The sequence below is a fragment of the Pinus tabuliformis genome, chromosome 4_1 (assembly GCF_031772625.1).
Source record: "Pinus tabuliformis cultivar Carrire ecotype Pingquan chromosome 4_1, CPIR1, whole genome shotgun sequence".
NCBI classification, from domain to species: Eukaryota; Viridiplantae; Streptophyta; class Pinopsida; order Pinales; family Pinaceae; genus Pinus; species Pinus tabuliformis.
In genome coordinates, this window is record NC_142303.1 from 90,897,504 (window position 1) to 90,923,301 (window position 25,798).

A 25,798-nucleotide genomic window follows, 5' to 3' on the forward strand; every position below is an offset into this window, starting at 1 on the left:
AACCAAATCTGAATGTTCTGAGGCATGATATAAAATTTCAAACATTTTGGTACCTTTGACATACCTCAAAATTCTCTTTGCTGCCTGCCAATGTGCCTCCTTTGGCCTCTCCATGAACCTGGAAATTAAACTAACAACATACATTAAATCAGGCCTAGTTGCTGTTAAATACATAAGGCTGCCCACAATGCTTTTGTACAAGCTAGGATCACAATCCTTGCTGTTGTCCTCTCTGCTGAGTTTTAATCCCATCACTGTGGGAGTGATTGCTGCCTTGCATTCTTCCATCTTAAATCTGCCCAAAACTTGATTTACATATCTTGCTTGAGATATAAAAATTCATTTTTCATTTTGATCTACTTCTATGCCTAAGAAGTATCTCAACAAACCCATGTCAGTCATTTCAAATTCATCCTTCATGACTGATTTAAAATTCTCAATAAGATAAATATCATTTCCAGTGAAAATAACATCATCTACATAGAAGACAACAATTAAAATTTTACCATCATTTTCCTTGATGTAGACTGTGGGTTCTCCTTCACATTTGTCAAATTCATTATCCAATAGATAAGAATCTATCCTGTTGTACCATGCTCTTGGCGCTTGCTTCAGCCCATAAAGAGTTTTCTTCAATTTGCACACTTTGTGCTCTTCACCTTTCTTCTCATATCCGAGAGGCTGTTCCACATAAACTTCTTCCATTAACACTCCATTTAGGAATGCTGATTTCACATCCATTTGGTAGACTTTCCATTTGTTTTGTGCTGCTATGGACAGCACTCCTCTCACTGTTTCCATTCTTGCAACCGGGGCGAAAGTCTCCTCATAATCTCTTCCATACTGCTGCTTGTAGCCTTTGACAACCAGCTTTGCTTTATGCCTTTCAATCTTGCCTTCAACATTGCTCTTGGTCTTGTAGACCCATTTCACACCAATGACTTCTTTGCCTTTTGGTAATTCAACCAAATCCCATGTTTTGTTTCTCTCTATGGCATTCATCTCCTCATCCATAGCTTCTATCAATTTTCTATCTTTGATTGCATCTTCGAAATGAATAGGATCATCAACATGACAATACAAGGCAAATAAGGAATTCATTCCTTCATTATAAATGTCACTCAAGTTTCTGAACTTCTTACCTCTTTCATTTGGTGTGCAAGTGCTTGAAGATGCACTTGAATTTCCTCCTTGTGGTGTGCTTGGAGAAGCGCTCTCATTGATCCTCAATGGTGTTCCTTGCTGTCCTTGTGTTGGTGTTGCTGTTTGGGGATTCATTTCAGCCACCTCCTCTTCATCCTCATCATGAGACAAACAGTTTTTAATGTTCACTGTTTTCTCTATGCTTCCATCCCAAGCTTCCTCTTCAATGAATTGAACATCCCTGCTTACAAAAAACTTCTTGGTAGATGGGATATACAGCCTGTAGGCTTTGGATTCATCACTGTATCCAACAAGGATACACTTCTCCCCTTTGCTGTCCAACTTCCTCCTTAGCTGATCTGGAATGTGTGCATAGGCCACACACCTAAAAACTCTCATGTGGGTGACTCCTTGCTTTCTCCCACTCCATGCCTCTTCTGGCACTTTGTTCATGACTGCCTTTGTAGGACACCTGTTCAAAATATAAACTGTACAATGTACAGCTTCAGCCCAATACTCATTTGGCAAATGCTTTGCCTTCAACATGCTCCTTGCCATCTCCATAATGGTTCTGTTCTTCCTTTCAGCAACTCCATTTTGTTGTGGGGTGTACCGAGTTGTGAACTGTTTATGTATTCCATTTTCTCTACAAAACTTTAGGAATTCATTTGAGATATACTCACCTCCTCTATCAGTTCTCAGTACTTTTATGTGCAGCCTGCTTTGGTTCTCCACAAGTGCTTTGAAGTTTTGGAATTTCTCAAAGACTTCACTTTTGTTCTTGAGGAAATATATCCAAGTCTTTCTTGTAAAATCATCAATGAATGTCAAGAAATATAGGCTGCCTGCTAATGATGGAGCTTGCATTGGTCCACACAAATCTGAGTGGATAATCTCTAAGGGTGCCTTTGCCCTTATGCTTTTCCCTGATGGAAAACTTTCTCTATGTTGTTTGCCCAATATACAACCTTCACAAAGGCTGTCCGGCTTCTCTATCAATGGTAATCCTCTTACCATTCATTTTCTGCTCAACAAATTTAGACCTCCAAAATTTAGATGCCCGAATCTCAAGTGCCATAACCAGTTCTCATCCTTTGGCACGCTTTGGAAGGCCTCTTGGGTGACTGCTGCCATTTCCCTTTTGTTCTTCATGTCTGCCCTGATCCGGAGAGGGAACATCATGTTCCTTGTCATCTTCACTTCAGCAATGCATCTTTTGCTGGGTGGTATATCCATGATGGTGCACACATCATTTACAAAGTAAACATTGTAACCCTTTTGGATAAGCTGTCCAACACTCAATAGGTTACATCTCATTCCGGGGACATAATAGACATCTGCTATGGTTTTCCTTTCTCCTTGCTTTGTAAATATTTTTACCTCCCCTTTTCCCATAACAGACACTTTACTATCAGTTCCTAGTGTGACCTTGATTTCAAATTCTGATTTAAGGCTGAAAAGAGGGCTATATTCCCTGTCATATGGTTGCTACAACCTGAGTCTAAAAACCATATGTCCTCACTATGTGTTTCAGCCATGTTACAAGCTAACAAGACATTTTCTTGGCTGCTGTTTTCTCTTGTAACATTTGCATTTTGTCTACTGTTCATATCATGTTGTTTCTTTCTACAATCACTAGCATAATGTCCATACTTTTTGCAATAATAGCATTGAACATTAGATTTATCATACCTTTGTCCTTGAGCCTAATACTGATCTCTTTGTTGGCTGCTGCCTTGACCTTGGTTCTGATTTGGATTGCTGCCTCTTCCTTGTGCATTTGATGGGCTGTTCCTTCCACCTCTGTTCTGGCTTCTGCCTTTTCCTCTTCGATTTCCTCTTCCTTGACCTCTTCCTCTTCCAAAGGACATCTGGGTCTTGAAGGCTTGCTCAAGGGATGAGTTTTCATTCCTACTCAACCTCTGTTCATGAGTTATCAGTGATGCATGTAGCTCATCAACTGAATAGTTTGAGAGATCCTTTGTCTCTTCAATGGTGGTGACTATGGCATCAAACCTTGAGGGTAAGACCCTCAATATTTTCTCCACAATCCTTCTATCTTCAATGGTTTCTCCATGAGTTCTCATTTGTGTGATTACACCAATCACATGAGTGAAGAATGAGTCAATGTTATCTGACCCCTTCATGTTCAAGTTCTCAAAATCCTTCCTCAGCAATTGTAGTTTTGCTGTCTTCACTCTCTCCATGCCTTGATAGGCAGTTTTTAGGGTTTGCCATGCATTGTGTGATGTTGTAGCTACTGCTATCCTTGGGAATATACTCTGGTCCACTGCTTGATACAACAAGACAATGGCCTTTGCATCCTTCTTCCTATTGAGCTTCAATAGGTCCTTCTCTCCCTGAGTTAGGTTATTAAATGCTGTTTCATCTGCTGGTTCCTCAAACCCATATTCTACTAGTTCCCATATATCTTGAGAGATGAACAAAGCTCTCATGGTTATAGACCAGTGGTCATAGTTCTTCCCATTAAAGTGTGAGAGCTGGGTGTTGAACATACCCATGCTTGTGCTTGCCATTCCTTGCATCTTGAACTATGGTTTTAAATCCTTGACTGTGATTTAAAAAAAAAAAAAACAACTGACTGTCTTCAGCAATAACAAGAGAAATGCTTTTGGGAATACCTGAATCCTTCGCTATCTGAGTCTTCTGTCTGCCTGAGAAGTTTTGCTGCAGCAACAACCTTCTCCCTTCAGCTTCTTTAACTTCTTTAAAGAGCCTGGTCCTTGCTCTGATACCACTGTTGGGTATTTTTTAAGTGGAGAAAATACCAAAACCAAAATAAAAATTCACCACAGAGACAATGCTCTGTTTACTCTATCCAAGATCTTTTGACAGGGAATCTCTTAAAACCAAAATGACTCAGAAGACACCATTACACAATCACACAGCATTTCTATTAATTAAAAACAAACATTCTGTTACATATTTCTTCCTCTGTGCAAAGAGGGAATCTCAAAAAAAACTGTGCTGCTCTCATAGATTTTCCACTGCTGTGGAGATTACATAAACTTCAGTTTTACAATGAAAAAAAAAATCATTACATCCCCTGTGGTATTCCAAATTATCGCACTGCTGTGCGTTCTATGCTTACAGAAAGAAGAACCAAAAAAAACTACCTTAACATCGTGCGCAGGCACCACCATAAAACTGCCGCACGTAGACCTGTTTTTTTTAACATATGACAACGTGTATATATAAAAAACATGTATAAAAAAATATCGTATATGATACGGGACATATGCCCATAACCAAAATTAAACACATGCCCATAATCATATTAAAAGCTTTCACCAAAAACTGCGTAAAACATTATAGACCATTGATTCCACTACGGCAGTCAACGGGAAAAACTTCCACTCCACTCAAAAATTGATTTGACGCGGGCGGTGGGCAACTTTGGAAATCGACGGCTGAGATCGGGCGCCCTGATCACTTGGCTGATCCAACGAGGTTCACACACCAACCTCGGGCAAAACAAACGGACTTTAGCGTCCGGGGAAAGCGGTTTCGTCGTTCGTACTAGGGACGCGTGGCGGAGTGTGATTGCGGCGGCTCCCTTCATACGGAAACAGCCATTTGCAAATGGCGGTGCGGGGAAGACCGGGCAGTTTTCCAAAACTGCCGCGCTGTTTTAAAATTACAAATTTAACAGTCACTACGGCCTTTGCCACGGTATGATCCTGTCGTATGAGTGGATGTGGCTTCTACGCCCAGTGCGCCTTCAATAAGTGGATCGACCCTATATGACTTGATGCTCTTGCAATTCTTGGTATGGCGAACGTACAGCCTTATCACTCTGGTTGATTGGTTTCTTAGCCTTCTATTGTGTGTTTCTCAATGACTGCAAATGAACTCCTTTGACTCGACCTACGCAATCTTCCATACTTGTGCGGTACGGTGCTTCTCGGATTATGATATTTCAGAATCTACGTGAACCCTCCACTTGTGGTAGCTACATATATGTGTTCTTCATTTACCCTCTGCAATTCATGTGGGCGTTTCTTGTCCAAATCTGGCCTTGAATCTCTGGTTTAATGCATTATCTGGATGGTCGCTCGGCCCTTTTCCCGAACCCACGACGCTGTCCTACTGGTGTCTGGCCCTCACAATTCACCGCCCAACCCACCGCCTCTGATAATAGATCTGCCTAAAGATTAATGTCTTGGCTCTAGATCTCAACAATAGATCAATTTGATCCTCAGCAATAAATCTGGGTATGCAAGAAAAAAACTTAAATTTGACCCTCAGCAATAAATGCAAGAAAAATAGTAAACCTGGGAACACATCAAATTAATTATCTGAAAAAAAAGGGGCCAACTAGGGTGTTATGGTGTACAACAGAAGGTGGGAAATGTCAACTAGGGAAGTTCCCTGCATAAAACCCTTAGGCTGGTAGGATGTTGGGCTATGATACCACTGCAGTATTTTGAACAACGAAATAATCAACTAATTGGTATATCTAGGTGTTTTGTTAAAAATAATTGCAATCAAAACATTGAACACAACGGGATGTGGAAACATAACCTTTATTTATATTAATTTCTGAAGAAAATGCTATATGTTCATACAATAAATTTCAAGCCTTCGCAATGGCATGCACGATCGCTTATCAAAAGACGAGACAAATTGAAGGTGGACCATGGATGGATCCACTGGACAAAATAACAAAATAACACTCAGATGGATCCACCGGACAAATTGGACCTGGTCACACCAAGTTCTCAAGAAAAACACAACAAGATAGATAAATCTGAATGATCCAAATGCTTAGCTTCCACCCCCTTTTATAGGCTTGATAGACTCTCTAAAAACCCTAGTTTATTATTTTCCCTCGAAAACAGAAGGAAAATACTATGGGAAACTACTTACAACTCCTCACACACTGTCTCACACGGTTTCAAAACACTAGTGTTGCTCTCATACTAAGAAAAGAAAACACAGAGAAATTTGCTTATGAAAGTCATATTATAAGATATAAGTTATTGGAGACTTTCACAATTATTTATATTATTGTTAGGGATTCTTAATAAAAACTGTTTAGAATTTATAATCCTTCCAACTTTTTAATGGAAACTCCATCCATCATCGAAAATAAGTTAAATTAGATAAATAATTAGAAATCATTTAACCTAATTCATATTAAAAAATTAAACTCTATATAATAATTAATTTTAAAAAATTAAACTCTATATAATAATTAATTTTAATTAATTAAAATATAATGATTAATAAGTAACCATTTAAATTTAAAATATTAATAATCTTTTTTAATTCAAAATAAGAAAAAAGAAAAATAGGAATTAAAATAAGAATTAATTATAAGAGGTTTACTTCAAGTTCACACTATAAGATGTTTATTTCATCCTTTATTCAGTGATACAAACCTATGCATTGTCACTGCTGCCTAAAGTCTGCTGCAGTGAGAGGCATTGTAGCAGCTAAGTAGGCGCACTGTCTCCTCAATACACCTCTTTTGACATTAAAGGTTTTGTAGCCATGAAATTATGAACAGTTTTGCAATCATTTATTTATAATGTTGTGTCAGCCTGCAATTTGTTAAATGATGTTTAAAGAGTAATTGCATATTGGGTAATAACTGCAAATTGGATATTTATGTATGTTCCAGAGTCCAACTTTATTACTGTAATTGTTATTCTAGCAGGAGCAGGAGGTGTGACCATTGACTTCCTGAATGAATGCAAATTCCCCATTTGGCCATTCGGGGCACAAATAGTTGACGCAGGGCCACAACTGGAAAGAGGAGAGTCATGGACGGTTCCACTCACTGCCGGTTCGAAGTGGCAGAATTTGGGGGTGCACTAGGTGTGTGCCCTGCACAACAGCGGAGTGTTGGGGTGTAGTGTATTGCACAACCGGGCAATGCGAGGGTGAACTAAACTGTCGAGAAATTACACCCGCAGTGACTCTGGTCGAGTACAGAGGATACTCGAACCTCGACTTGTATGACATCTCTCTCATCGGCGGATTCAACATTCCAATTTCGTTCGTACCCTATAACTCTAAGTGTCAAGCGATCTCTTGCAGCAACAACATAACTAACAATTCTCTCGCATAATTAAGGGTGAGGGGCGAGTGCATGAGCACCTGCACTGGGGATTACGAGGGGAACAATTTTCATCCCGACGATGAACCACACTGGTTGGTTCGAAACGCGTCGACAAAAGATTGGTTATGTGATTTTGCGGAAGATTATCTAAACAATTTTCATCCCAGTAACTATTCACGTTTCTTCAAGACACAATGCCGCCAGGCGTATACCTATTCATATGACGACAACAACACCTCCTTCACTTGCTCCGCAGGCAGTGATTACACGGTCGTCTTCTGTGCCGCAGCCGTTTAGTTGGTGATGTAGAAGGAAGATGATGTTATAAGGATTAAGTTGTACTTTGTAAGAAGATTGATTTTAAAAAAAAATATTTCATTTTAATTTTATGTATAATAATTTTTGATAGCTAATTAATTTTTAATAATGTTTTTTTTAGGTATTACTATATATTTTAATTTTTTTTTTTAATAATATACAATGTTAATATTAACAACATCTAATGTGTCTAAGCAATCAAATAAAATTAGAAAACAATATTTACACTGAAATCAATGCATTAATCAAATGAGATTAGAAATCAACATCTACACTGAAACCAATGCATTTAGTGAAAGCAATCAAATAGGATTAGAAATCTAAATCTACAATGAAATAAATGCATCTAGTGTAAGTAATAAAAAGGGATTAGAAATCAATATCTACACTGAAATTAATTCATCTAGAGCAAGCAATCAAATAGAATTAGAAATCAACATCTACACTGATATCAATGCATCTAGTGCAAGAAATTGAATAGAATTCTAAGAAAACATAATCTACATTGAAATCAATGCATCTAGTGTAAGAAATATTCTTCCCTCTCTCTGCCCTCCATCTAATCTTGAAAAATATTTTTAAAGTCTCACGATTAACAACATCCAATCCATCTAATGCGAGCAATCAAATAGGGTTAGAAAACAACATCTACACTGAAATTAATGAGTCTAATGCAAGCAATCAAATAAGATTAGATCAACATCTACACTGAAATCAATGCATAGTGCAAGCAATCAAATATAATTAGAAATCAACATCTACACTGAAATCAATGAATCTAGTGCAAGCAATCAAATAGGATTATAAGTCATCATCTACACTGAAATCAATACATCTTGTTCAAGAAATGGTCTTCCCTCTCTCCCCCGTCCATCTATATCTATATCTCCCTTCATCTCTCTTCCTTTGTCTCTCTATCTCACCGCCTCCCAAACACACACGCTTTCTCTCTCCATATATATCCATCTTTCATTCCCTCTCTTCCTCCCTCTCTCCCTCCCTCCCTCATTCCCTTTTTCCTTCCCTCCCTCTCTCTATCTCTCTCTTCTTCCCTCTCTTCACCTCCAATCTATATATCTATCTCCCTTTGCCTCTCCTTTGTCTCTTTATATCACCCTCAAAGCATACACACTCTCTCTCCACATCCATTTATGTCTCCCTCCCTCAACCTCTCCCTCTCCCTCTCTCCCCCTTTTAATTATCTTCCCTCCTGCTCTCCTCTCTTCCTATCTCTCTCTGCCTTATCACTCCCTCTCTCTATCTCTCTCTCTTCCCACTTTTCTCTCTTTATTTCTTTCTTCTTACCTACCTTTCTCTGCCTCCTCCAACTCCCTCTCTTGTCTCTTTCATGTCTTCTCTTTCTTCCTTCCTCTCCCACCTCACTCTATCTCCTCCCCTCTGTCTCTTCACCCTCCAACTCTGTCACTATCTCCATCCCTCTCTCCTCTCTTCTTCTCTCCCCCCTTCCTTCCATCTCTCGATGTTTGTCTCTCTACCTTATACCAAAAATACACACTCTCTCTCTATCTCTACCTTGTCACTCCCCCTCTCTCTCCACTTTAATTGTTCTACGTCTTTCTTTTTCTCTCAGTCTCTCACCCTCCAACTCCATCTCTCCTCCTCTCTCTCAAGTCCTCTCTCTGGTTCTTCCCCTTTCTCCCTTTCTCTCCTACGTCCCTCTCCCCCCCATCTCTCTTTCTCTCTCTCTCTCTCTCTCTCTCTACCCTCTAACCTTGTCACTATTTCTCCCCCCTCTCTCCCTCTCTATCTTCCCTCCAACCTTGTCACTATCTCCCCCCCTTCCATCCATGTGTCTCCCCCTCTATCTCTTACCCTTCTCTCACTCTCTCACACCTCCCTTTCTCTCTCTCTTCATTCCTCCTCTCCTTTGTGACTCCCTCCATCTCTCCATCTTTATCACTCTATCTCTTTGTTCTTCCCTCCATATATCTATAGTTAGTATATATCATAATATATTAATATATATTATAATATAACAAACTAAATATTATATTAAATTTAATATCACATTAATTCAAAGTTATTAAATTTAATAATATTAATACTATAATATATTAATATATTAATATTAGTACTATATTTAATGAATTTTTTACCATGATAACAAAATTTATAATAAAACTACATCAAATTAATATTTTCAAACATTACACCTTTAATGTGGAAATATTTATGTCCTCAAAGATTTTAATATATCTTTAGGATATGGCTTTTCTTTTAAAGATTCATTTTACATATTTTTAGTTAAAAGAAATATTAAAAGATTTTGGAGCAAGATTTCAGATATTTTCTATTGAATTAACCTTTTCCTCTTATGCTTAAAACTTTACTTAATTTATTATTTTAATGTGGTAATTTTTTTTTGTTAAAAGTAAAAATTCAATATATGATAGAGGAACTATTAAAAGCATGAGCTAATTTAATATCCATTCAAATACATAATTATATTTTAATAATTAATCTTATTCCATTAATAAAATTACAAAATTATATATAATTTAAAATTGCTAAAATTATTTTTATTATTTCTTGAAAATGTCTCATATTTACACATCCAAGTCATACTAAATTGTAAAAACACTTAAAACATACCTCTCATCCAAACCATATAAAAAAAACAATGTATCATTCCTCCCAAAAATATGATAACCAGCCGATGTAATTAATTAATTAATTAATTTCACCTATATATACATAAACCTAAAAAAAAAGGGAATACGGGCTAAACTAATCGAAATGAAGCAATCCCAGATGTCCATGTAAACAATAACATAATAAATCGAGAAACTTGTCCCTTCATGGACATCAACGCAAGGACTTTTTATTTTTATTTTTTTAAAGACCATCGCAATTGGGAAGGACTTATATTTTCGGAGTTGTCTATAATGTGATTTTTTGAAGATTCCAGTGATTAAATCTTGATCTGTTGCAGTTAAAATGGTTTTTTAACTACATATTTGGATTCAGCATCCTGAGAAACCCCTGGGACACTTATTGTGCAGAAACTCACTATCAAACTTGCGATTCCAATAAATTTCTGCAGGATTTTGACCAAAAAAACTTCCAAAAAATCGCATTATAGACAACTGCTATATCTTCTAAAGAGCCGGTCATGAGAGACGTGCAAGACACGCCTATAATGGTGAATGGATCTTACGATAGGTCATAGTCACTACCATTTAGAGGCATTTAACGATGGAGAGGGACGGCATGCCTCTAATTGTCAATGCTTTGGAACCGTGCAAAATATCTAAATGGCTCTTACTATGAATGAACGTCATTTAATGGCAAATCATATGTATTTAAGTTTATATATATATGAACTTAAGTCTATTTATTTTAATTGTTTTTTCTATTTTCTTTAAATTATTTTGATATAAGTTGTATATTAACATTTTTTTAGTTACCATTGTGACCGGTCACAGGGAAATTATAATGATGATAATGAGGATAATTGACTTCTTTTAAATCATTAAAAAAATTTAACTAGTTTATTTATAATTTTTTCAAGTTAATATCAAAATTACTAAATGTCTTCTATTATAATTAGTTGGTCATACATTTACTATAAAAAAATATTTTTTCAAGTTAATATCAAAATTACTAAATGTCTTCTATTATAATTAGTTGGCCATACATTTACTATAAAAAAAATAATTTGCTAAAAACCAAAATAAGAGCTAACAAGATTAAAGAGGCATCATTTGTCACAGTATGACTCGGGCTAGGTCTTGAGCAATTGTGTTAAGTGGAGATTTGAGGCCATACTAGAGGTGACCTTCTATATCTGCTAGGGGGCGTCAAGGTTGACCAAGTGGCAGCGTTGGACATTTTGGATTACATTGATGTATGGAATGATTTAATTGCAATCCTCATACTTTTCTTTGAGCACCCTACCCAAGAGCACCTTCATTTTCTAATGGAGGGTGATGGAATTAAAGTATTGGTTGTGTCATCCCCTAATGTGGCTAGGATGTGGAACACAACTAGCAACTTCAATTTGAATATCAGAATAAGAGTAGACATGACTGTCATTAGTGGTTAAAGCTTCCAATTGTTGAATTTCCACATGGATTTTGGGTAGAAGAACAATAAAAGATGGCAGTGGCCACCTAGGCTTGAATCTGAGCCTGATCTCTTGCCAAATGACCATGACCTCCATACCCTCAGTGAGAGCACATGCATTGGCAAGGCATAGTGATTGGAAGAAAACAAAACACAAGGATCAATAACTCCCAGAGGAGGCGCAAACCAATGAAAAAAGCCAAATTATACTAAGAAAAAATCATAAGGAGTTGTAAGCCATGTGTCTAGGATGACCAGGACATAGGGTGAGGCCAAAATTATAGAGGGAGTGGGTTTGGGGGATAGCTCCAAGCGGGGATAGAAAGCTAATTTTATTGATATAATTTTACGCTCTATTATAATATGGTCATTGATTAATTCCACCTTGCATTTTATCCTTTATTATGGGAAGGTTATTGTTTGCCTTATCCAATATTTTTTGTTTTATTGTGGGCTCATTATTAATCAGTTTTGATTAATAACCAATGCTTAGACTAAAGGTCTTAAATCTTGTAGAGCATAAGTTGATGTAAACAATAAGAGGAGCGACTGAATAAAAGTCACTTTTAATAGAAAGAGATATTAGACAATAAAATTGGAGACCAAAAGGTTGATTTTATTAAAATTGAACCAAGTGCAGAGAAAACCTTGAGAAGGAAAGCTTTTGTGGAAGCTCTTGACCAATGTTATCACATACCGCAACATAAACATTATCATATAAAATAATCTGAGAACAAGTGAGAATGGCAACGGATTGAAATGCTTTGTGCAAGTGTAGATGTGGGAAACTTGCTTTCTACAAATAAATAGTCGTTGGCACTCACAAAAGATAGCCAAATATTCAAGCAACAATAAATGAATTAAAAAAATACAAGATACTTAAGATTTTTAGGAATTACAATGGATTCACCTAGTTTTTCAGGACTTGGTGAATCAAAGGATTCCATCACCTTTAGGATTATCCTCTAACTTATGAGAAATTGAAATCAACAGGAAAAATAATTACCATAAGCTTATAACATACCTTTCTTTTCACAACTCCCTCTTTTGCTTTCATAGATCTCACGTGTTTTTAAAGAGGCCCCAAACAGTTTTGCAAGTTTTCAAGTTCAAAATTACATTAAGTTTGTTTCTAATCAACTTGATTAAATAGCAAAAAGAAAGACATTCTAAAGGTTTTCTACAAAATTGGTTTAAATTAATACTTTGAATCTAGTAGCTGAGATCCTCTCTTTTCCTTATTCGATTAGGGTCTATAACCTTTGTCCCAATTCATAAATGGATAAGAAATATGATCCACATAATTGGTTCATTCCATAAAGCTTCGGCCACACTAATAAACACAAACCATGTCATAAGAAAAACATGACCATAAATTTCATATAGTAAGCTCTGTGCCCTTCCATTGGGTTACTTTTGATTTTGAATATTTGTTAATAAAATATATAAGATTTCATTTTAGAAATATTTTTTGTTTGTTTGAAATATATATTAAATCAATTTTAAATCTAGATTTATCAACATTGGAAACTAATAAAATTTTTCATTAAAAAAGATTACACTTCAAGACATTTACATTAAATTTCTCTTATTAAATCCCACATTAAATTTCTCTTATTAAATCCAACTTTAAAATAAGATAAACCAAGAATAATAATATACCTTGCGGTGTGATTATTGATGGACCCAATTGTCAATGGTGCAGGAGAAACCACACATTTTATCGTGAAGTGTAATGTATGTATTGATCAACCCCACATGGCACGGCCTTTAATGCAAGACCGTGGGATGTTTACTGATTGCATTTAGTAAACGCGCTTTTAATTGTGAAAACCGTGGGATGGTTACTGATTGCATTTAGTAAACGCGCTTTTAATTGTGAATCCTTGTTATGATCAGAAAACGTGGAAAACACGGCTCTAGTTGTGAATGATTAGTCAAACTAGAACTATTCAAAATTGGTTGTTGTTCTGGACGCGTTATATGGCTTTTGTCGGGGAGATGTTTGAGTCACAGCGTTTGCAATGGCGAGAGCAAAGGGAGCTTCGCTGGCGTTCATGGCGGTGTTGTCCTGTTGCGTTGTACAAGGTAATAACTGCAGAGTTTCTCTGGCATTCATGGCAACTTTATGCACTTGGGTTATAAAATGTAATAACTGCAAATTGGATATTTATGTAGGTTGAAGAGTGTAACTTTATTACTGTATTTGTTATCCTCGCAGCAGCAGGAGGTGTGACCATTGAGTTCCTGAACGAGTGCGAATTCTCCGTTTGGCCAGGCGGGACACAAATAAACCGAATGACAGAGCTGGACACAGGACAGTCGTGGACATTCCCACTCACTGCCGGTTCGACAGGTGGCAGATTTTGGGGGCGGACTGGGTGTTACTTCCAACAGTCCTGCGCAACCGGGGAATGCGAGAGTATAGAAAACTGTACAGCGACTATGGTTGAGTACAGTCTCAATCAAGTATCCAACCTCGACTATTATAACATCTCTCTCGTCGGTGGATTCAACCTTCCAATTTCGTTCATACCCTCTAACTCTAAGTGCCAATCGATCGCTTGCAGCGGCAACATAACTGTCAATTGTCCCTCAGAATTGAGGGTAACGAACTCATGCATGAGCGCTTGCAGCGGCACGTCCAGTTGCCCCGCAGGCACTAACTATACGGTCATCTTCTGCGGCGCTGCCACTTCCTCCCCTTCTGCGGCCCCTTCTGGTATTGAATCTCACTAACTAAAAGCAATTTCTTGTGGGTCCATATAGCTGTTCTTTATTTCAATTTTCTCTTCTAATATAGCTGTAGCAGCTAAGTAGGCGCACTGTCTCCTCAATACACCTCTGTTGACATTCAAGGTTTTGTAGCCATGAAATTATGAACAGTTTTGCAATCATTTATTTATAATGCTGTGTCAGCCTGCAATTTGTTAAATGATGTTTAAAAAGTAATTGCAAATTGGGTTATAAACTGTAAATTGGATATTTATGTATGTTCAAGAGTCCAACTTTATTACTGTATTTGTTATTCTCGCAGGAGCAGGAGGTGCGACCATTGAGTTCCTGAATAAGTGCCAATTCCCCGTTTGGCCAGCCGGGACACAATTAATCGACGAAGGGTCACACGTGGAAGGGGGAGTGGTACAGCTGGAAAGGGGAGAGTCGTGGACGGTTCCAGTCCCTGCCGGTTCGATAGCTGGCAGAATGTGGGGGCGCACTGGGTGTCGGTTCTGCACAACGGCGGAGTGCTGGGGTGAACTGCATTGCACAACCGGGCAATGCAAGACTGCACGAAATTGTCAAGGAATTACACCCGCAGCGACTGTGGTCGAGTACAGACGATACGCGAACGTCGACTCGTATGACATCTCTCTCATCGGCGGATTCAACATTCCAATTTCGTTCATACCCTCTAACTCAAAGTGCCAAGCGATCGCTTGCAGCAGCAACATAATTGCCAACTGTCCCGCAGAATTAAGGGTGAGGAACGCCTGCATGAGCGCCTGCACTGGGGATAACGAAGGGAGCAATTGCCGTCCCAGTAACTATTCTCGTTTCTTCAAGACACAATGTCCCCAGGCCAACACCGATTCAGATGACGACAACGCCGCCTCCTTCAAATGCTCCGCAGGCAGTAATTACACGGTCGTCTTCTGCGGCGCTGCGGCTTCTGTTGCAGAATCCTCTGGTATGGAATCTCACTAAGTAGAAGCAATTTCTTATGGGTTCATATAGCTGTTCTTTATTTCCTCAGCTTTAAGATTTACACTATTTGCCGCAGGCGATTTTGTCAAAACACAAGAACTATGCACCACAACAACACAAAATCAGAGAGCACAGACTCAAACACTTAGACACAAACACTTAAACACAGAACTTCGAACTTGGAACTTGCCTTCATTTGCTGATTGAACAGATATTTGTACAGGATAGAGATCTTTCTAGAGTTCCATGGGGCGGTGGCTTCTTTAGGAAGCTTGCCCATTTTGTCAATGAATTCTAGAAACTCCATTTAAAACATCTGGTGAATTCTAGATTAATCCAACGGCTGTAATAATGGTGGGTAGTTGGAGTTAATTCCTTCCAACACTCCCCCTTAATTCCAACCATATAACAAATATATAAGACACTGTTAAACATACTCTTAATTGATATTACTGTTGGTTTAAGTCTCAGCGAGGCGTACAATATAATCTTGATTTTCTACAACACATAACTTACTTCTACAAAACTCAAATTTTGCCTTTCCAAGAGGCTTAGTGAATATGTCAGCTACATTCTCATTTGTATTACAGTGCATTAGAGAAATTTCTTTTGGTTGGACCTTTTCTCTTACAAAATGATATTGTGTGTCTATATGCTTTGACCTTGCATGATATACATGATTGTTCTTTGATTATCACATCTGATCATTGTAGGTTCTTGTTGACCTTCACCAACATCTTCAAGCATTCTTCTGAGCCATATAGCTTCACAGGTGCTACTACATAATGCTTTATATTCTGCTTCAGTTGATGATAAAGAAACTGTTGACTGTTTCTTGCTGCTCCATGATATAGCTCCTGATCCTATGTTGAAGATGTATCCAGTGGTGGATTTCTTGTCATCTGGATTTCCAACCCAATCAAAATCAGAATGACTTGTCAATTCAACATTACAAGCATTAGTATATTCAATACCAAAATTGATAGTTCCCTTTAAGTATCGAAGGACCCTTTTTGCAGCTATCCAATGGCTTTCATGAGGTTTAGCCATGAATTGACTAAGTATGCTTACTGCATAAGCAATGTCTGGTCTAGTGGTAGTGAGATAATTCAGACTTCCCACTAATTGTCGATACATTGTTCCATTCACCTCTTTTGTTCCATCATCACTTCTTAATTTGATATTTTGTTCCAATGGAGTATTCACTGCTTTACATTCATTCATATGGAATCTCTTTAGTACTTCATTTGTATATTTGCTTTGTGTGATTAAGGTTCTTCCATTATTTCTCCATACTTCAAGACCTAGACAATAATGCATCTCACCAAGATCCTTCATCTCAAATTCCTGTGATAACTTCATTTTTATATCTGTAATTAATTTATCAGCACTCCCTGTTATTATTAGATCATCAACATATATAGAAAGTAATACTATATCCCCATTTTTATCTGTCTTGACATTCAAATTAGGATCATTTTTACTCCTTTTAAATCCTTGCTGGAAGAAGAATTTGTCAATTTTCTCATACCAATATCTGGGAGCCTGTTTTAGTCCATATAAGGCCTTTTTTAACTTGCATACAAGATGTTCTTGACCTTTCTTTACAAATCCTTCTGGTTGAACAAGATAAATTTCTTCCTTTAAGTCACCATTTAGAAAAGATGACTTTACATCTAATTGATGTAGCTTCCAATCATATTTAGTTGCCAATGCTATCATTATTCTGATTGTATTCATTTTTGCAACCGGAGCAAAAGTATCTTCATAATCTATTCCTTTTTTTTGAATAACCTTTTGCAACCAATCTTGCCTTATACTTGTCTATGCTACCATCTGCATTAAATTTTGTCTTGTACAACCATTTTGATCCTATGGGGACTTTATTTTTAGGTAATTCTGTTAATTCCCAAGTTTCATTTTTTATTATAGAATCATATTCTTCTTTCATAGCTTCCATCCATTCTTTATGATTTTTGGCTTGTTCATAATTTAAGGGCTCAAAAACAGTCATTACTTGAGACATTAAGGCATAATCTTTATATCTGATGGGGGCTTGAATCCGTCGTGTTGTCCTTTTTAGAGGTTCATTACTTTGTGGAGTACCTTCTCCTTTTCTTCTCTGTGGAGTGCCTTTATCACTTCTTTGTGGACTTTGATCCCTTGATGTGTCTTTTGGAATGTCCATGTGTTTTAGTTCTTGGGTTGATTCCTCAACTTCTTCTTCCTTGAAGTTTTCATAAGAAGACTGTCGTGTATTATGTTCATCTTCATTTATTTGTTTATCTACATGCTCATGAAATATAGCATCTCTACTTGCAAAGACCTTGTGAGTGCTTGGATCATACATTTTATATGCTTTTTGATCAGTGCAATATCCAATAAAAATACATTTGATGGCTTTGGCATCTAACTTTCTCCTTTCATCTTTAGGAATATGAGCAAAGGCCTTGCATCCAAATATCCTTAAATGATTAACTTTAGGTTTAAAGCCATAAAATGCTTCAAATGGTGTTTTGTGCTCAAGATACTTAGTAGGGCTTCTATTTTTAAGATATACAGATGTATTCATGGCTTCAGCCCAAAAACTATTAGAAAGTCCTTTACTTTTTATCATACTTCGAGCACATTCAACTAATGTTCTATTCTTTCTTTCAGCTACTCAATTTTGTTGAGGTGTATGTGGCACTGTAAATTGTTGCATAATTCCATTTGTTTGCAATATTTGATAAAAGCTCCTGAAGTGTATTCACCACCTTTATCTGATCGAAGAATTTTAATGCTCTTTCCTGTTTGCTTTTCAACCATATTCTTGAATTCTTTAAAGTATTCAAACACGTCACTTTTGTTTCTTATAAAGTATACCCAAGTGTATCTAGTGCTATCATCAATAAATATAAGGAAGTAATATGCTCCACCAAGTGACTTAATTTGCATTGGACCACATACATCAGTATGCACCAGTTCAAGTATTTCACGTTTTCTTCTATTTTCATGCACAGGAAATTTTTCCCTATGTTGTTTTCCTAGTGCACAACCTTCACATTCAAAGTGTTCACCCTTAATAATTGGAAGACCTTCTACCATCAATTTCCTTTATAGTAACATTAGGTCATTATGATTTAAGTACCCATACCTTTGATGCCAAAGTTCTATGGTTGACATGCCTGTTGATGCCAAAGCTTGATGCCCATTCTTCATTACATCCAACTTGTATAAGCCTCCAACTCTCATTCCTTTTGCAACAACCTTGTAGTTGTCATGTACATCCTTTACCAAACAATGTGATTTCACAAATTCAACTTTTAAATGTTGATCTGTGATAGTAGATACTGATATTAAGTTTTTCTCTAATCCAGGAACATACACTACATTTTGAATTTGTTTTTCTTGTCCATTAGGCATTATAACACTTATATTACCATATCCTTTAATTTCATGTGATCTATTATCTCCTAAATAGATGTGTCCTCCCTTATTAATCTCATGATAAGTATCAAACCAATCTCTTTTTCATGACATATGGATTGATGCACCAGAATCTATAAACCAAGCATTATCATCATCAATTTCTGCTGATAAAGCACCATTGGACACAAACAATTTAAGATTGCTAATATCTTGATTAATTGCTTCATCAACATAATTTCCTGAATGCCTTCTTTGTTTAAATTGATCAGACCTCCTTTTCATGCAATTCTTAGCAAAATGACCAGGTTTTCCACAGTAATAACACACATCATCTCTACTGGATTTGGCATTTGTCCTTGGTAAAGGGGTTCCTTGAAATGATTTTCCCTGTGGCTTTTTGCCTTTATTTTTCTCCCACTGTTTACCTTTGAAGGACTTCTTCCCTTTGGCCATCAATGCTAAATCTGAATTAGGAGAATTCTATTTAATGCTTCTTCTCCACTCTTCTTCCTGCATAAGTATACCTGCCAACTCATCAAAAGTAGGAGCCTTCTCTCTAGCTGAAAGACCAGTTATAAACATTTGATATTCATCAAGCATTTCACTTAATGTCACAGTAACCAAGCCTGTACTAAATACTGATTCACCAATGTCACCTAGTTTATCCTTTAGATCTTTAATTCTAGAAATGAAATCACTAACACATTCATTTTCTTCCATCTTAATTGAAAGAAGCTTACTCTTTAAATATAATATTCGATTTGTAGTCTTCGTCTCATACAAATTTTTGAAAGTGTCCCATGTCTCCTTGGATGTTTTGCACTTTCTAATGTGTGAAATAATGTTGTCCTTAACTGTCATCCGCAGAAGCACCTTTGCTTTGTTTTCTCGTCGCTCCCAATATTGAATTGCAGCATCTGTGGCTTGAGGGGACATTGGCTTAACTTCAGCTCCAGACACAATCGCCCATGTATTGTTGCTTTCCATCAAAGTCTGCAACTTAAAGTTCCAATTTGCATAATTTTCACCATCTAACTTGTTAGAGTCGGTTATATAAGATTCAGCCAATATATTAGCCATTGTTACTTATTTTCTCCTTACCAATCACCAAAAATTACTAATTTTTATAAATCCTCAAAATTTTTTATCCAATATATGGCTGCCTTTCCTTCTTCCTCTTTTTTTTTTCACAACACCATATACCTTATTAGACTTCGTTCACAAAAACGTTATTCCAAAAGTTACATTACATAGAAAACAAGTTTCATTAAGAGTGGGCTATTCCACGTGGTAAACAAACAAAAGAGCTTGGATAATTAATAAATGTGGAATTATAGCATGAAATCTCTTAATTTACCTATACAGCAACCGGGCAGGACCGAAAGCTCTGCAATACAAATTCTTTACAACAGTTTTCTCCTCGTTGACAGGGCTGATACACATATGCACTTCACCAATCATCTATTCAGGCTCCTTCAAAAAGTGATAGTCCTCCAAATGTAGCGGGCTCTATTTTTGGTTGTCAGTTCATGCCTCTCAATGATGAACACAGTCTTCTCCACACATCAAAACGAACAACGCACGCCAAACACAAGTCTCCTCTCAGCTCTCCCTCGGTTTTAGCCGACTGCAGTTTCTCATGGACACGTCATATGCGCCTCTTGAATCACTTAATAAGAAGGGCTCTTCAATCAGTGCCAACAACAGGCAACACTTACTCATAACTCAAGAAAAAAAAGGGCCTACAATGCCAATAGTAGCCACAACTCAACGTGCCTCAGGTCCGCTTCAGGTTCACCACACTCCACAACTTGGAAATCAGTGACCATCTCACTACCAGCACGCCGTTCTCCCTCCAATAGACTGCAGCAACTCAACACAGAATTTAGTCACCACGCTCACGGCTCAGTCGCCCATGCTCACGGCTCACCAACACCGAGCTCACAGCTCTTTACCAGCACTCAACCTCACACCTGCTCTGATACCAAATCAGAGAGCACAGACTCAAACACTTAAACACAGAACTTGGAACTTGGAACTTGCCTTCATTTGCTGATTGAACAGATATTTATATAGGACAGAGATCTTTCTGGAGTTCGATGGGGCGGTGGCTTCTTCAGGAAGCTTGCCCATTTTGTCAATGAATTCTAGAAACTCCATTTAAAACATCTGCTGAATTCTAGATTAATCCAGCAACTGTAATAATGATGGGTAGTTGGAATTAATTCCTTCCAACGCACAAGACACTCAATTTTCTCCACTAACTAAAAAAACAGAGTCTCTAGCTTAGAAAACCCTATGTGGGTAAGTGAATACAAATTTACCCAACATCTCTTCTGGATGAGAAATCCGTGCACACGGCTCTCACAATTGCAAAAACCCTAGTACTATGATAATAATAAATATAAAATTTACAAAAACATACAGAAATCTGCTTGTGAAAGCCACACTATAAGATGATTGCCTCGCCCCTTTTTTTTTTTCCAATCAGAAAATACTCTTTCTACTAATAGTAAAGAAAGTGATTACAACAGAAAACATGTATCAGTATTTCGACTGAAAACAGAGTAACAGAGAAACTTCACTGCTTTGAAAGCCCTGCAGTTATCCATTATCACAGTAAAGAGATTCTTCCTTTAAACCAAGAGACAAAAAGTAACACAGTTGAAAATAGACATCAATACAAAAACTAATAAGTGGATCTGAAAACCTCCAGCGATCAAGAGAAAAGTGGAAAGATGATGATACAGGGGAGCCTGCAAACAGGTGTGGAGAGAAACATCAGCGAACAAATCCATCCTGAGGCTACAAAATTCAAACAAAGAGCTTCGACCTGGAAAGTTGAGATCTTAAATCTGAAATTTTCCTTCCTCCTATAGGATGTCGTTTTCAAAAAAATGGAAGGAGATCCAATTAGTCGCCGCAGAGCAGCCTGCAATAGATAATCGATCTGCTTCACCATCCTACCTTAGATAATCGGTAGGCTTCACCATTTCCATTTTGTGCTGGGTAGATGTGTGAAATAGATAGTTACGGTGTTTACGCTTGTGGAATTCAGGGATCAGGGCTCTAATTCTAGATTTCCAAGGCTCCAGAAAAGGGGAGAAGAAGAACCTCTCTTGTTTGACCACTCAATTACTGACCACTCAATTACAGACTTGGAATCTCCAAAAACAGTGAGCTCCCGTAGTCAAATGACACAATGTAGGATCCCAGAAGGCCTTGCCCTTTTACATTCATTTATTTATGTTGTTTTAGTCTGCAATTTTTTTAATGCTGTTTCCAAAAGAGATCATAATTTTTGTTTGGGAAATTCAATAAATTATGTAAGATATTCAAATTTCAGATCTTGAATTTCAATTTGTTTTCCAGCTTGTAACTCTTCTTTAAACTTTTTTGACCCGAAACTCGTCTGTTAGCAAAAACGAACAGGCTTTTAATCGGAATAACCATAAGCGGAGCTTTAATAGCTTTAGCAATGATGGTGGCTATAGCTGTGTATTGGAAGAAATTCAAGACTAAACAACATCTCAATGAAGGTTAGGAAGCAACTTGAAGTTCAGATATATTTTAAAGTCCTACTGTGAATTTACCCTATGAAAACACCTAATCTTTGATATATTGTAAATTTGCAAGGATTGCAGATTACTCGACAATTATACACCCAAATCCAACAAAATCTCGTGCCTTCAAGTTAAAAGAGATAATGGAATCCACACAAAACTTTAATGAAAAGATTGGGCAAGGCGGCTTTGGATCAGTATTCTTTGGTAAATTGGAAGGAAGAGACATAGCAGTGAAAGTGCTCTCCGTGTTCTCTACAGAAGGACTTCACCAATTCCAAAATGAGGTAATTTTAGGGTTTTTAAATTATAGTATTTTTAATTATATTGACATTATTATGTGTATAAAAAACTTGAGTGGTTTCACTGGATAAACAGGTTGATCTTCTTTCGAAAATCTATCATAGGAATTTGGTTTCTCTACTCGGATTCTGTAATAAATCGAAAGAGGTTATGCTGGTATACGAGTATATGTCTGAAGGGTCATTGAGGGACCACCTTTATGGTAAATATGTTACTAAATAATATTGTTATCATTTGATTGAGTTGGTGTATATACTCATATTAATTCCAAAAGTAAGTTTGAAAAATGTATATTTGATCTTAAATTGTTTTCCAGGTAGTCGTGCAGAGATTTCCCCGCTAAATTGGAAAACAAGGCTCAAAATAGCTTTAGATGCAGCGCAAGGTAAATCTTTAAATAAATTAGTGCACAGTACATCTATGTATACAAAGTTGGTTCATTTGATATTTGTACCTTTCAATAAATAATGTTTTAAGTATAATATTCATGTGATCCACCTGCGCTTGATGTTGAAAGGATTGGAATACCTGCACATGGGTTGCACTCCAAAGATAATTCACAGGGATGTTAAGACTGCCAAAGATAATTCACAGGGATGTTAAGACTGCCAATATCCTTTTAGATGGCAATATGAATGGAAAGCTGGCTGATTTTGGTCTCTCAAGGATCTCAGTGGATGGAGAGGCTTCTTATGCTAACACTGCAGTAAAGGGAACAATAGGATACCTCGATCCAGAGTATATATTCATATGCCTTCCTCTCTGTGTGCAATATTCTTGATAGTATTGTACAAGTTCTGTTAATTATTGAAAACAGGGGCAATTTCATTTTCTGTTGGGGATTTTCTGCAGTTATTTCCGGACTCAAATGTTGACTGCGAAGAGTGATGTATATAGCTTTGGAGTGGTGTTGTTGGAAATCATATGCGGCAGATCCCCCATAGATGCAAATCTAGGTGAAGAGGAGCTTAACCTCATTGAATGGGTAAGGAATCCGATTATAATTAATCGTTTAAATGATGAACATATTTTACGATTTTCAGGTGAAAATTAGATATTATGTTGACGTCATGTATAGGTGAAACCGTATGTGACGATGGATGAAAACGGTAGCGACATAGAGGAAATTATAGACAAGAGGTTGAACGGAGACTACGACATGGGATCAATAGTTAAGGTTGCCAGACTTGCGCTCAGATGTGTGGAGGGTACACCATCTTGTAGGCCAAGCGTGTCTGAAGTAGTGGCAGAGATAAAAGATGGCATCACATGTGAAAATGAGAATAATAATACTCCCTCTCCTCTCATTTTGGAGGGTGTTGGTATTGAACAGAGAAATTTGCAACCTGCTGATGTCCAACCAGGGATGGAATCCATACCCAGAAAGATGGAGTGGGCTGATAACAGCTCTAACCTACCTCAAGTAGGTAGATGACTTGAAACTTCCAACATATCCATCAATGGACCCGTAAAGCAGTTCGCCCATCTCTATGAATAAGGTCCGTCAAGCCAATGTTGTTTTTCCTGTTTTATATGACTCAAGTCAGTCAACCAAATATGCATTCGTAGGCTATTCATATACATTTTCATGATATATATTATCAAACATTTTAATTCTATATTCGTTGATTTTTCTCAGTGGTTTTCAAAGGTGTACATATTTTTATTTTTATTTCTTTGAACTAGGAATTGTGATTGCTCTTAGATATTAAATTTAAACAAATTGATTATATATATATATAATTTAAATTTATAATCTAATATTTTTAATTATTAAATCTATACCAACTATATCATTAAAATTATATAGATTATTTGATAATAAATTTCTTTTAAAAATGATAATTACATTTTTATTTTCTTCTTATTCAATTAATTAAATTAAATTGATGTACAAAAATGGATTCATTTATATCTAAATAGGGAAGAAACATAACCTTTTTATTAAAAATTAACACTTTACAAATTAATATAGTTTTTTAATTAAAAGATAACATTTAAAATTTTTAAATATTACAGAATATTTAAATTTTGGATCAAATTTTTTGAGTACATATTTTTTTAGAGTGTAAAATTTGAAAAAAGGTTTGCAACTCAATAGATTTGGTCTATCTTGTTACTTGATATATTAGTGGTTAAAATGAGTATATATATTTTCATGGTTTAAATTGTATTTTTTAATACAAAAATGAATTCAAGGCTTTGGAAATCTCTTTGGCCACTTGGATTGTGTAGATGACTAGGCTAAAATTTGCAATTCCAACAAATCTTTGCTAGATTTCATACAAAATTGCTAAAAAAAGTATACCTAAAAAAGACCAAAATGTAGAAGAATAAGACTATTTAAAAATTCTAAACATCATATTTTATTTTATTTTAATCAAAATGTGATAAAGATTTTTAAAAACATTAGTAGTTGTTTAATTTGTAGAATTCGACTATGCCCTAGGTTTTTCATGGTGTTGAATCCATTTATGCATTCAAATGCATTGAAAATGTATTTTAAATAACAAAAAATCATATTCTTGCTTGAAATTGTATCGTTGGATTACTGTGAAAAAAGACTATTTCATCTATAAGTTACACAATCTCTCTCTATATATAATTTTTCATTGTTTGAATAGTAATTTTGAATACTATATAAAGTAAATAACTTCAAAAATCGGGTGAAAAGAATTATTCTTGCTTGAAATTGTATTGTGGGATTACCATGAAAAAGATTATTTCCTCTATAAGTTACACAATCTCTCTCTCTATATATAATTTTTCATTGTTTGAACAGTAATTTTGAATACTATATAGAGTACATAACTTCAAAAATCGGGTGAAAAGGATTATTCTTGCTTGAAATTCTATAGTGGGATTACCATGAAAAAGCCTATTTCCTCTATAAGTTACACAATCTCTCTCTCTATATAATTTTTCATTGTTTGAATAGTAATTTTGAATACTATATAGAGTACATAACTTCAAAAATCTCTGCGGATTCTCGTGAAAAAAGATTATTCCTTCTATAAATTAGAAAATACACACACATATAAAAAGATTATTGCTTCTATAAATTAGAAAATGCACACACATATATATAGATATAATTATAATTTTTAATTTTAAATACTATATAGAATACATAACTTAAAAAATATTTATTAGATTTAATGGAAAATTGACAAATTAATAT

General features: G+C 36.2%; 2 protein-coding genes across 6 annotated transcripts; both read left to right on the plus strand.

Annotated features, from left to right (window-relative positions):
• Nucleotides 1-13,575: 13,575 nt before the first annotated feature.
• On the plus strand, nucleotides 13,576-24,204 carry LOC149174345 (PR5-like receptor kinase). Of its 5 annotated transcripts, none has more exons than XM_089422579.1 (10): nucleotides 13,576-13,723; nucleotides 13,857-14,357; nucleotides 14,679-15,323; nucleotides 22,171-22,290; nucleotides 22,396-22,601; nucleotides 22,693-22,819; nucleotides 22,934-23,002; nucleotides 23,135-23,355; nucleotides 23,470-23,602; nucleotides 23,696-24,204. In XM_089422579.1, exons 1-8 carry the CDS (start codon nucleotides 13,660-13,662, stop codon nucleotides 23,218-23,220), a joined length of 1,818 nt encoding a protein of 605 aa, XP_089278705.1. In that variant the 5' UTR covers nucleotides 13,576-13,659; the 3' UTR covers nucleotides 23,221-23,355; nucleotides 23,470-23,602; nucleotides 23,696-24,204. The 5 variants fall into 5 exon arrangements, with proteins under 5 accessions (XP_089278705.1, XP_089278706.1, XP_089278704.1 ...); XM_089422578.1 differs by having other exon boundaries at nucleotides 13,578-13,723; nucleotides 13,860-14,357; nucleotides 14,673-15,323; XM_089422576.1 differs by having other exon boundaries at nucleotides 13,581-13,723; nucleotides 14,673-15,323.
• LOC149174346 (putative serine/threonine-protein kinase PBL1) lies at nucleotides 23,249-24,052 on the plus strand. Its single transcript, XM_089420814.1, has 3 exons — nucleotides 23,249-23,355; nucleotides 23,470-23,602; nucleotides 23,696-24,052. The coding sequence occupies exons 1-3, from the start codon at nucleotides 23,249-23,251 to the stop codon at nucleotides 24,050-24,052; spliced, it is 597 nt and encodes a 198-aa protein (XP_089276940.1).
• Nucleotides 24,205-25,798: the final 1,594 nt, after the last annotated feature.